Source organism: Lissotriton vulgaris, unplaced genomic scaffold, assembly GCF_964263255.1.
Source record: "Lissotriton vulgaris unplaced genomic scaffold, aLisVul1.2 SCAFFOLD_1642, whole genome shotgun sequence".
NCBI classification, from domain to species: Eukaryota; Metazoa; Chordata; class Amphibia; order Caudata; family Salamandridae; genus Lissotriton; species Lissotriton vulgaris.
The window spans coordinates 89,432-102,933 of NW_028248131.1; the positions used below are offsets into that span (position 1 = coordinate 89,432).

General features: G+C 47.1%; 1 protein-coding gene across 1 annotated transcript in view; it reads left to right on the forward strand.

Annotated features, from left to right (window-relative positions):
• The window catches only part of LOC147664922 (RIIa domain-containing protein 1-like), a 54,875-nt gene extending 49,450 nt beyond the window's left edge, over window positions 1-5,425 (forward strand). The window contains exon 4 of the mRNA XM_086949888.1: window positions 4,941-5,425. Within this exon, the coding sequence (XP_086806014.1) occupies window positions 4,941-5,026 (86 nt within the window). The 3' untranslated portion in view covers window positions 5,027-5,425. The remainder of the gene's footprint in view (window positions 1-4,940) is intronic.
• Window positions 5,426-13,502: the final 8,077 nt, after the last annotated feature.

Consider the following 13,502-nt stretch of genomic DNA (forward strand, 5'->3'; position numbering starts at 1 on the left):
CACAGCTCTCTTTGTTGCTAAGCAACACCCCATGCTTCCCAAAATCAGACACCTCTGCCTTCCCAGAAGAAAGAGCACCTTCAGAAATGAAGACAAGTGAACCTATCAGAGACAAGTTCCACCTCTCACCAACTCTCCTCCCCCTCTGTATCAATTTGAGCAATGTAGAAACTGTTCATCAACCCACATGCCGTAACTCGCACTGCCCGCCATATTGTTCTCCTGATAACTATTTTTGTGTTTCTATGCTGTTCCCAAATTGGTGCTTTGTCTGTGGCAAACACTGGTAGTTGCGTTTTTTTGTGTGTACCTTGATAACCTTCACCTGTGAATTTCAGTGGTTTTATGCATTTCAACCAGAACCATAACTCAGTGTTCAACTGTGCTTTTTCAGTGAATTTCAGTTTTTTAAAATAAAAATACTTAATTTGCAACCACCGCTGTAAATAGCTGTGTGCAGCAGGGGCAGGTACAGGGCCTGCGCCCCCACCTGCCGCTGTGGGTCATCCGGCCCCAAACTTGCCGCTGCGTGTAAAACTTGTGCCAGGCCGCTGGCCGTGCGACCCAACCCACTGCGGGTGCCCAACCTCTGCTGCACATGACCTTTGGCCTTGTTCGGCAGTGGTTGTGTGCAGGGCCCTGTGCCATACCCACCGTGGACCAGCCCCTGATGCATGTTTATAGGCTGTGCTGGTGAGGGGTGGGTACGGAGTTGATTCCTGGTCTGTTGCATTGTCCCAGGGGTTCCTCCATGGTGTTTGCCCTTTTTCCCCCCCAGCCTCATACCCTGAAGCTTGCATCAGCACCATGAGTTGGATTTCTGATTCTTGAATCCTCTGCATCTAAACATGTCTGGCTGAAGACTGTGGCACCGAGAAAGGTACCATTGTCCCCTGCTGCTATTTCAGATATGGGACCTGTGAGTCGGAAACCTGACTCTCGAATCCCACAGCTTTGCTCGTTGAGGGCCCAACCCTCCCCCAGGTCACCATGCCCACTTATCGACCATTTTATTTCCTATACCTCTGGGCAAAGGAACTGTGCCCGAGTCCTGTAATGGCTGCTTCATGAGAAATGTTTCAATTGTGGCAGCCAATCAGATCTATTGAATCCGCTCTATCATATCTGGCACCTCAGATCCAAGAGAGAGGATGGGAGAAAAGGCTTCCTCATCCAAACAGATTGTTTTAGTTTTCGGAAATCTCAGACTCGCAAATTATTCACAAAGGTGTTCACCTTTTAAAGACCACTCAAACTTTTTTAAACATTAGGACCTCAAAAACTACTGAATGGATTTACACCAAACCAACAAAAGTAAATTCTACTCTCATGTCAAGTTTGTGTGTAAATCCGTTCAGAAGTTCGGTCTGTAGAGCTGGCAACATTTCGTGGGAGCTAAAATGGGGGAATAAATAATTTTGGGTTTTTGCTTTTTTTGCACAGAAGTCAGTGGTATAAAAACCCATATTTCAGGTATAACTGTGAAATATAGAAAATAATTCAGGGCTCTACAAAAAATATTGGTTTCATAAGCATGACAGGCCCCAAAACAGCTTTACCGTTGTTAGGGCTACTTGGATTATGCAGCATTTAGAACCAAATTAAACCACAAGGTTATCTGCGGAGTGTGGTCTGATATTGCATGTATGGGCTCTGTATTTATCAGATAGCGCCTCGCAACCCTCACGGGTGAAGCAGCCGCGCTCTACAAATCCTGATTGATTGATTGGATCCGAACCCTCTCTTTCGCGGACACAATCTTAGCATTCCATAGATAGCGCTACACTCATTCGAAAAGCCCATATCACATCGCCTTGTGAGGGCAGCCATTTTATATTCCACCTAAGATTAATTTGATGTGCATCACTGACCTTATTGTTGGCGTGCGGGCCCCTTTCATCTGCGCTTGATATGGCGCTCGCGGAGCCCAAGTCCTCAGACAGACACCAGTCGACTGGAAAATCTCCCACACACATTTATTCCCCTTTCAGGCCATAGGCACCGGTATCATCCGGGGCAGTACTTAGGCCATTTTGTTCAGCCCTACAGTCACCCCCACTAAAAATACGTAAAACCTATTGAAAGTAACACACCAAACTGAGCCACACCTTCACAAAAGTCTATCTACTCTGGTCTGTACTGGAAATGGTTCGAAAGACCTACTCTGGACTACCGAAGGGTGTTGCGACGCACAACTAATGTTAGATTGTGAGCTATACCAAGCCTTGGGAAGTCTTTGTGTAGCTATGCGCTATATAAATCTGCATACGATACGAGTACCAATTGACAACAAAAACAATAGCAAGAATTTTCGTTCTAGGCCCTCCATTTCTTGTGGAAAGTAAGGGTGATAGCCATGGGTTTATGTGTAAAAATGTGGTTGCAAGGATTTATGAGTTAGTGTTACCAGCAGGTCTCAGATTTGGAACCTTTGCAGACTTAATTCAGTCTTTTATCCTTCCAAGATTAATAACATGAGTGCCAATTTCGATTGATTCTTAATAAGTGTATGTAAAACGTCTTCTGTGAACTGAGATGCTTGCAAACTCTATATAAATGTCAAACAGTCGTCATTATACAGGTATTATACTTGGAGTAGAACATTTCTCTAGAAAGACCTTTTAAGACAGGAGAATTAACATTTATAAGTGGCATAATTCTGGTAAAAAGTGCAGCATTCCTTAACCCCTCCCATGCTCGTGACGGAACCGTTCCATCACGAGCCTCAGGTGGGCTGTGCTGGTGACGGAACGGTTCCGTCACGGCCCGCTCGCGCGCCTGCGCGGCGCCAATTCCGCCTGTGCTGGATGTTCTGAAGAGCGGGCGGGGCCGTTACAGAACTGTTCCGTCACAAGCACAGCTCACCTGCGGGCCATGACGGAGTGGTTCCGTCACGAGCACGCGACCGCCGCGTGGCCCCGCCTCCCCCTTAGCACTGCGGCGTAATAGCCGCCACAGCGAAGGGGTTAAAGAAAAGCGAGGGTGGAAGGTAAAGTATAGAGGAGACGCCAACTTATCCTGATACCGACCTGTGTAAATGGAAGCAAGTTAGGTGTAAACATTTTTTTTTAATCCAAATCAATATTTCTGAAATACTCGTGCTTTTATTAAACACAAGTGTGTAAGTGCAATAAAATTTTAATTTGGTGCAGAATTACAGCTTCGATAACACAGGCAGTCTTAAGAGAAATACCCAGCATAGGCATGGCACAGGGAACTGCCAATCTCACCCCAGCAGATCCTAAAACATAAAAAAAAACTCTCTACGCACATTACACGAAGTATCAAGCATGGTTATTACAGATATATGTAATCAAGAGGGGCGAAAAAGAAGGGATTGTAATCCATTCAGCTACCTTGTAGTCATACACGATATCAAGAGGGAATGGATCACTCGACCTGAGTAACCAGGGTTTGCAACGTGTTCAGTCGTCTTTCATTCGAAACCCCTCATTCATGTACGCAAGCCGCGAGGCGGTGTATCTTGGTTCTCCGCCCTGTTAAAAACGTGACAGCATCATCGTTGGGTTTCTTTTTCGTATGCTTTCCACCACCAGTAGGAGAACCACTGGTTATTTTGTACAGAATTACAGAAACAAAAGTCAGAAAGCCATAGAAATAGTCTTCTGATATAAAAGTATGGCAAAAGCGATGTCCTACCTTAGACGGTCTGAGAGAAACGCAGCAACAAGCATTGGCAAAGCCAACGTGTCTGGCCTGCCTATGTGAAGAGCACTGGAAAGAGTTGGCCATGGAGGGCCTCCTTCAGCAGCATGGCGACCAGGGCTTTGAACCGCCAATGCGAAGCCCCTGCCAGGGCATCAGGAGCTACATCTGCTGCCGACATATGTCCACTACTTGGGAGTGAGTAAGGAACTACTTCGCCGCATCACCAAAACCATAATGTACAGTGAGCGATGCAGGGTAACTATCCGCGAAATGGCATGGCCCTGCTCGTACAGCTGTCTGCTGCGAGGCGCTAAAAGTGAAATATGTTTTCCAGATAGCTCAGTCTGTTAATGCATTGGCTGTAGAGATTCAACTGTAGCCTGCATAGCTGCGGTTCGAATCTCGGCAGAGCCGACGCAACCGTTTTCTTTTTTCCAACATTTCACCTTCCTAGGGTTAATAAAACCAGCACCACTCATATTGACAACACCTCTGATTTAAGCACCTAGATCATTTATATTGTGGCGAGCGATATTTAACCCCTTTGCTGCGGCGGCTATTCCGCCGCAGCGCTAAAGGGGCGGGGCGGCCTCGCGGCGGCCGCATGCTGGTGACAGAACCGCTCCGTCACCAGCCGCGGTTGAGCTGTGCTGGTGACGGAGCGGTTCCGTCATGACCCGCCCCACTCTTTAGAACGCCCGCGCAGGCGCAAAATCAGCGCCGCGCAGGCGCGGCGGCTGGGCCATGACGGAACCGCTCCGTCATCAGCACAGCTCAACTGTAGCTGATGACGGAGCGGTTCCGTCATCAGCAGGGGAGGGGTTAAATGATCAATATGAATTAGTCCGTATTTATTTCTGAGAGAATCCTCTCTAAATGGATGTGGTAATTTCCAGAAGAAAATGGGTTCCCTCTCTCCCCAATCTTTCCGTCCCCAGTGTCGGATTCAAGCGAGGAACATGTTTCCATCCGTTTAAACCCGTCAATTGCCTTGTCATGGGCCAGCTGTAAGAGTGAGCCAGACCTAATGCAATCAAAAGTGGTGGGGAGGTTTAAGAAAAATGGAAAATCAAGTATTTCTGAAACATCTTGAGGGTGTGTGGCACTGGCCGGTGTTGGACACTGGCCCTACCAGGCGAGTTTGTTTAAACATTGCCCCTTTTCCTGTTTTAGTGTTTGGTTTGTGACTCATAGGGTTTTTTTGTGTATCAGTATTTTTCTTCACCCAGAAGAGAAACTAAAAGTAATACTTTTTTAAATATTAATTTCAGAATATTTTACAGACCCGGAGCTGCCTTCAAAAATTGAAGAGAAATTAGCCAAAAAAGAAGAAGAAGAAACCGAGTGCAAGCCTTGAGCGAAACTGACCAGCCGGCCTGAATATATACTGTGGTGCAAAGGTCAACACCGAAGATGGACCAATCCGGACGCTGCATTGTGCTGGACTCAGGCGGCAGCGTTGGCCTGTTGGATGAGCAGCCCTTACGCCAACGCCTAAAGGAGGAGTGGTGTTTATAGTAAATAAAACATGTTGTTGCGACAGATACATTATTATATTCTTATAAATCACAGAACAATAACATTTTACTTCCTACAATTTTAAATAAAATGTTCTTAGAAAACAGCAGCAACTGAGTAATTATCCGTTCAACCCCTCATCACCATGGCCAAGCTACTGGAGTTACTATACGCGTAAACCTAATACTAGAGCAATCAGTGATGCTCATAACTGAACAACAGCAGAAGAAGGGGAGGAACAGCTGTGCGTGTTTGGGGGTGTGGGGGTGTCTCTCATAGGATGTGGGTGTGTGGGGTATAGATCTTCAAGAAAGACTATGTGCATTGCGTTTATTTTGTTTATTTCATTTGTAGTACGCTTTTATCCAAATCGCTACAAGAGCATCGGAGTAATACAAGATCTTACAGCTGCACACTCGACGACCGCTTTATCCTTTGTAATGTCTCCAAACTACCCAGTAGCGTGACGCAAACTGATCCAAATCCAAATTTCACTATCTCCTTCCCACCAGAAACAGAATCTTCTGCGTCTACCACTCTAGCAGGCACCTCGCGTTCCACTCTTGCCGCTAAATGCTGCCGTAATATCCGTTGCAAGAGCAAATTACACTGTGCGCATCTTTGTATGCGCTCTGTGGGGATTCACGGGGAAAAGTACAGTTAAAGCAAAGGTTTTGCTATAATTGGGTAGAACACCTTAATGTCTGCTTTCAAAAAACCTCTGAAATTAATAGTGTTTTTAAGAATAAATATGTGGACTGCACATTTATTTTAATGTCACAAGACCACAGTATCGGAAGGGTTGTATGTTAGCATGGTATGACCAGGTTTTGGTCCCAAGAGGTAGTGGGGCACCCGCCTGGGGAAAAAAGTTCATTCTACCCGGCACCTTGCTTTCGTCAGAATTCCTGTCTTCTGCAGGGAGTTATTCAGTAGGCCCACAATGGCTTCAAGATGTGTCTTGCCTTGTCTACCTGTACCCAAATCTCCGCCTGGACATGTGAAAAGAACATGATCTCATCGCTAAGTACGCAAGCGGGTTGATAGTCCACTCTAGTGCCCAGTGCCAGAACGTCAGCCACGCGCGCCAGCTTCGTTGGCTGAACGAACTGTGCGTGCCACCTGCCTAGCTGTTCTAGGGCGACCCTCGGCTAATCTCATAACATGACCGCCAACCGTTAACACATGACGCAAAACTCCTCCTAATCTTTAGGGAGCCACTCGGTGATGGCATTTTCTTCCATCACAATTTGGAATCTCTGAATTTCCCCCTGTGGGATGCAGCTAAAGCGCTGTCTGGAGGCACGAGGCCTTCTGTCGTAGGATTAGCAGGGCAGCATCTGCCAGATATTTATTCGGCCATGTTCCCAGATCTGGTCTCCCCAGGCCCAGGGACTCCGCTAGGATTTAATTAAAACAAGCCTGGGGGGTACTGTGTCGACCACCACTCGGGGAGGGGGGCTTCCCCTTCATCCCCAACAGCCTGCAAGGCGGTGTGGGTTGGGGGTGGGGTGCCCGGGCCCAGAGAGGGCTTTGTGATGCCCGAGGCCTTCCAGGCCTCATTGTGGCTGCTTGGAGGCCGCTGTTGTTGCCAGCCTCGGAGAGAGATGTCTGCCTCTAATGAAGCCCCTCATTATAACCCTCTCCTGCCCTCTGTGTCCTGCCGTCTGGGCGATCCGGACAGCAGCCTGCCTTTTCTCTTCCTCCTAATGCAATTCTATTCAGAGATAAATCTCATTATGGGCAAGGCCGGGTGGAGTCGAGGGACCTCGCATTCACTTCATTTTTTTCGGATTACACTGCTCGCAGGCCCTCCAAAAACCCCTGTTCGTTTTTTTTCTTTTTTTTTAAATAAAACATTCATTTTCGCGTGCAGCTTCCTTTTGTGTGCCTGTTTGTTAATCATTTATACTTTAGAAAAAAAATGAGGTTGGGAAACGCCAGCCGGCTCAGCTGAAGCGTTGACAGGACGAGGTGACAATATTCTCGGGGCCTTGGACCAGCAGCAAGTGAGGGGGTGAGGGGGGGTCTGTCCTTCACTTAAAAGCTTCCCCTGACACAGAATACTTCCCTAGCCCGATTTGCCGTGTTTATACAAACAATGCACATCCACTGTCTTTTCTCTCATCAAGCAGAGTTTCCGCCGCCATTTTGAAGGTTCTCCAGGCTGTGTTGTGGGCGAACTATAATAGAAACATACTGGCCACATCACCAAAATAATTATTTTGTAGGGTTTAAGGGTTACTAGGCCAAATTCTTGATTACTCGACCGGGAGGATAATAGCCCGAGTCAGGCTGGTGACACTAGTGCCGTTATTTACAGCGCTTGGGCGCTACAAAACCAAGTAAGCGCTACAGATTACACAGAAGGACCGTCATATTTCTATGCATTCGTATTATCAATGGCCTTATGTCTGCCTCCTCTGTCTAGGTGGTTAAAGAATAACAACATTATCTTGGATTCCACTCCAATAGTGCAATATGTACTTACAACACGCATAACAAATAATTTTTAACGCACACATCTCAAGAAGGCGAGATAGTGATAGGACGGGACGTATGTTTTTATTTTATTTGCCTGATTTTCGCCTGCAGCGAGGCTCTCTGCTGCCCTCTGCTGGAGCCCACTGATTCATGCATGCATGCGAACACCAGGCTGCCTTTCCGTTAATATTGTATTGTGCCATTTATATAGGGGCGTAGGCCGCGTAGCTTCTATTGGTTGGGCAGGTGCAGTGGCACCGAGGCCTGAGAGGCCCACAGAACCCTGATTATTGCTGTATTTCACAGTTCAATCACCGGCCAGGGGGCTCACTTCCTTCTTTGGACTAGAACCCATGACACACTTGAGCCATACAAGGCTTCCTGTCCCTATGGAGCGTGCAGAACTGCTTTACTGCTGCGTAGCATGGTACACAGTACACTGCACTGTGTGTGCAGGTGGAAGGGCGGTCGCTCGTGATGTCATCCCAGGTGTGGTTATTGTGTTATGGCAGAAAAGCGAGGGATGGCGCGATGATTATGGTTAGTAGTGTGCCGGCACCTTTAAGCCGCTCCTAATGGCGTTCTATAGGTTCACTGTCCATTATGTTGGACCGACTATTCTAGCAAGAGTTTAAACCAGCCCTGCTCCCTTTATAGGTTTTGCCTGCACAGTGCTTGTGAGATCTATTCTTTTTAATATAAACTTAAAACAGGCTTACATCCCAACCCCTCTCTTTCCTGGCTTTTCATTGGTTCGTGTGTCATTTACTTTTCCTCCATTTCTATTGGCTGTAGCATATTTTCCTGCATTTATCAATGCTTGTTCCTCGTCTGCTTCTCTTATCAATTTCCCGGAGCTGAAATCCTGATAACATCTGCTTTGGTGGGGAAAAAAAATCATAGATTGGCCTATTTCTGCTTTTTCGTCTTGCAGCAGATTTATATAGCGCAATTTATCACAGGGAGGGATTAACTGATTTGCTCAGAATCACAGGATGTTGCTACGTGAGACTCGAACTGGGATCCCCAGCTCTTGAGTCAGCATCTCTGGCCGCTGCTCCACATCCTCGCCACTCCGGTGATACTTGTAAGGGAGCTCTTTCCTTCGTCATAGACGGTGATTGATAAAAACAGCGTATTATTCATTACATAGGTGAAACCGATGCATTACCAATGCTTGTTTTCTCTGTCCTGAAGCCCCCGCTGTACCTGCAGCAGTTAACGTCGAGGAGCTGTAGACAGTGACAGAGGTGCAGCAGCAGTCATGTGCCTTCAAAAACCGGCCTCAATGGCATACGCCTCCCGGGAAAATGCCCAGTGGCATCAATGGCCAGCCCGGCCCTTCCTCGAAAAGCCGGCGCAGGACTGGATTAAGAACAGCACCAGGCCTCTTAGCAGGTTTGATAATGGAACCTTATTCCCTCCAGAGTAAGGGCCTCAGAGTAGTCAAGGGAACCTTCCCTGGTGTAAGGAGCATGGAATATTCATGGAACCTCCGTCACGCTTTCCCAGAAAATGGAAACAATGTACGTAGAGTTGTCCATCGCAACAAAGGTTGCTCATCACTATCCGGTGCGCCAGGAGCCTTCGGCGAGGATGGTCTGGTCTCCAGTATTGAGACCCTAACAATGGAAGAAGGATCACACGATCAAATGAGTTACCCACAGCAGTGGTCCTTAACCTTTAGGCGCAGACCCGGGGGAGGGGGGTCTATGACAACTTCTCAGGGTGTCCGCAACTGTTTAGAAAATTGAATAACATCAGCTTATTAATAAAGTATAGAAACATAAAAAAGCAAAATTAAAAAATGTAAAATGCTTTGTAAATTCGAAGGACTTGGGTGCTAAAAATAAAGTTTGTATCCTTATCTTGATTTGCAGAAGCAGCACAAGAAATTAAAATAAATGGAGTATGGACGATTGGTGTCCTCAATTGTAGCAGTAGTGTAAGCGGACAAAAAGATAGAGCGCATTTGGAGCGAAAAAACAAAATGATAGGAAAGCATCCAACATATCGTTTCATCTGGAAATAAAACTACATTTTGAAGAGCTGCAATTTTCTGATTAAAATTTCGAATTTTGCATACATTTTTGTTTGTGAAATAAATAAAATATTTCATACTTTGTCTATTTGTTTGAAATAAAACTTGTTTCTGTATTTTTATGAATTGTTCTGAAGTTCAAATCAAAGTAATTGCTTAATTTGGTGGGGGGGGGGGGGGTAACCTGGCTTCCAGTAGTGATTCATCGTGGGTCCTCAATAGACAAAAGGTTAGCAGCCGCTAACCTACAGACTATGGGATCCAAGCTCACCTCTACGTGGCGAAGGGAAAAGTCCCGCCCCGTAAAAGATGCAGCCCCTGAGAAATAAAACACATTTGTGTTTGGTAATTTATAGAGCAGAGCTGCTACCCCAGAGTGGTTCCTGACACTAGCAGGAAAATTGGCCCAAGCCTAAACAGGCTAATCAAAAATCTCAGTTCTTGACTGCTTGGAGAATTGAACAGTAGTTGAGAAAATGTTGGGGGAGAGAAATGGCATTCCAGGGAGTAGGTGCTCTGTATGACAAACAACTACTGCTAGCCTGGAGTTTGCCACACAAGAGTTGTGGTCAACGCGTCAGAGTGTACGCATAGGGATCTGGGGGCAGGGATTGCTTTAATTTAGGGTGGAAAAAAGATAGAGCAAGATCTTTGAAGGGCTTATAACGTGGTACATGAAACCTAAACGTGCATCTTCTCGCCAGTGGCCACTGACGAAAGGTTCTGAGATGCCAGAGGTGGTCTCGCTTTGCCTGAGCATCAGAATCATCTGAGTAACACCATTTTAAGCGGTTTGAAAGTGAGCTAATAAATAAAGGCATCATGCTAACACCCTCGATTTAGATGCGGACACCTGAGCCAGCAGACATGGGAAGTGCCTCTGGGATGCGGGTACCCCTGGGGTTCTCACTGCCTACTCCACCCGTCCTGGTGCACGCAGACTCTGCACCCAACCTGGAGCCCAAAGAGAGCAATGCAGGTCCAGTGGCTTGTAGACAACAGCAGGACCCGCGTCTTGAGGTACGAGGACTCTGCGGCCTCATCCAGGCACCAGGCCCCGTCGCTAGGTGGTATCCATTGATCACACAGGAGCACATGGGCTTTAACAGGCACTTCCACTCCATTCTCGAGGTATGACGTGATCCAAAGAAGAACAGTGCTGTCCAAGCCCATTGGGGATGTCAGGGTGAGAAGAAGTATTTCATCTTGAAGGCGAGAGGGCCACACCCCTCATGTCTCACCCAAAGACACCTACCAGGTGATGACCCAGAGCCAGACAGCAGCTTCCATCACTTTCCACAGGGGCTCTAGACAGGACATTTGCAAATCATCTCTCGACGCGCACCACACTGCCTGCTGTAGGACAGCTGCCAAACAGATCTACCACGAGCTGCGGGACTGCTGCTGAATAGATTTAAATGAGCTGTAGGACTACTGCCAAACAGATCTACCACGAGCTGCGGGACTGCTGCTGAATAGATTTAAATGAGCTGTAGGACAGCTGCCAAACAGATCTACCACGAGCTGCGGGACTGCTGCTGAATAGATTTAAATGAGCTGTAGGACTACTGCCAAACAGATCTACCACGAGCTGCGGGACTGCTGCTGAATAGATTTAAATGAGCTGTAGGACTACTGCCAAACAGATCTACCACGAGCTGCGGGACTGCTGCTGAATAGATTTAAATGAGCTGTAGGACTACTGCCAAACAGATCTACCACGAGCTGCGGGACTGCTGCTGAATAGATTTAAATGAGCTGTAGGACTACTGCCAAACAGATCTACCACGAGCTGCGGGACTGCTGCTGAATAGATATAAATGAGCTGTAGGACTACTGCCAAACAGATCTACCACGAGCTGCGGGACTGCTGCTGAATAGATTTAAATGAGCTGTAGGACTACTGCCAAACAGATCTACCACGAGCTGCGGGACTGCTGCTGAATAGATATAAATGAGCTGTAGGACTACTGCCAAACAGATCTACCACGAGCTGCGGGACTGCTACCAAACAAATCTACCACAAGATGTAGGCTAGCCGCTGAACAGATCTACCATGAGCTGTAGGACAGCCGCCAAACAGATCTACTAGCTGGCAAACAGATCTACAACGAGCTGTAGGACAGCTGGCAAACATATTACCACGAGCTGTAGGACGGCTGCCAAACAGATCTACCACGAGCTGTAGGACAGCTGGCAAACAGATTCCCACGAGCTGTAGGATGGCTGCCAAACAGATTACCACGAGCTGTAGGACGGCTGCCAAACAGATTACCACGAGCTGTAGGACGGCTGCCAAACTGATCTACCACGAGCTGTAGGACAGCCGCCAAACAGATCTACCGCAAGCCGGCAAACAGATCTACCATGAGCTGTAGGGCTGCTGCCGAATAGATCTACCACAAGCTGTGGGTTTGATGCCAAACAGATCTATGAGCTATAGACCGCACCTCTGAATCTACATCGGGGTACAAACCAGTAACTCCTCAAGTGAGCATTTCTCATCAACCTGTTCAATTAACCAGCGACTCCCCTTGACCCTCAGAAATATCCCCATGAATCACTCTAACACCCCAAACTAAGCGCTCCCAACTGAATTCAGGAGTCACAATCAGACATTCATCCTTATGTTCGCACAACGATCCTTGCGCGGTCTGTAACATTTAGTCAGCCAAAAAGTTTGCAGAGGGAACGTTGGACTTGACTGAGTACCGCCCAACCGTACGCTATTACCGCACATCCCTACCTGTGATAAAGCCACTCCTTCAATGCGATCTGGAGAGTCAAGCTTAAGAAGTGCCACTTTTAGTTCTTCCTTAACAGCTACAAATAGTTTTCCTCAGAGTAGTAGGGCAGCTCCCCTGCTTGCCTTGACAGTCTTAACCATGACTATGCCAATGATTCAGATGAGCGCTCTGTCACTACCTACCAGACAACAACAGGCCATAACTGGGTACCTGCATCCCATGAGGTCAGAGAAGACCGGCCACCCAACGTCAAGTCGCCAGTCCATCCAAAAACACATTTTTGTGCTTCCTCATCCGAATCAAGCCAACGATCCATCTGTGGTTGAATAGTTTGGCCAATTTGGGGTGCGAACAGTGAGAGGACATGTTCGGAGTCAGCTCAATCATGTGCAACCTCTATAGTTCGTTAATAGCACTGGTCTGTTTTGGTAAACACATTGAGACAATAAATGTGATAAAATATACCAGACTCTAGGTGTAGTACTGGAATATGGTGGACAAAATATCTCCTGCCAAAAATATTGTAACCTGTTATGCAGAACTGACTGATCTATATTTCAACGTTCTTGTGGCCCTTAAAATGGACTACTTCTAGTCAGAAGAGGCAGAGGAGACAACTCACTCACTGCAGCAGTCTAAGGATGGATGGGGGAGGGGGCAGAGAGAGAGAAATTCAAGCCTGGAATTCACTCTCGGTCTGGACTTTGTTCAGGTCAGGAACGGCAGAGGAGGTCTCACTGTGTGATACAATTAAATGAAGGCTGATGAGCCGTTGGTCCCAGATTTATCAAACTTTCTCGCAACGCACCAAGATACCTGACTGAACCGCGCTGCGTGAAAGGGAGAGGACAAGAATGTGCCATATTTAATAAGATATGATGCACTTTGTTCTCTTCATGCACTGGTGTCCTGCCTAGCTCCAACATAGGCGCCCTTGCACCATGGCACAAGGGTGCCTGCGTTGCAAGCAGGATTGTTTTTGTGCAGAAAATGGCACCTTCCTGCACAGAAACAACCTTCAATGCTCTCTCCTCTTCCTACGT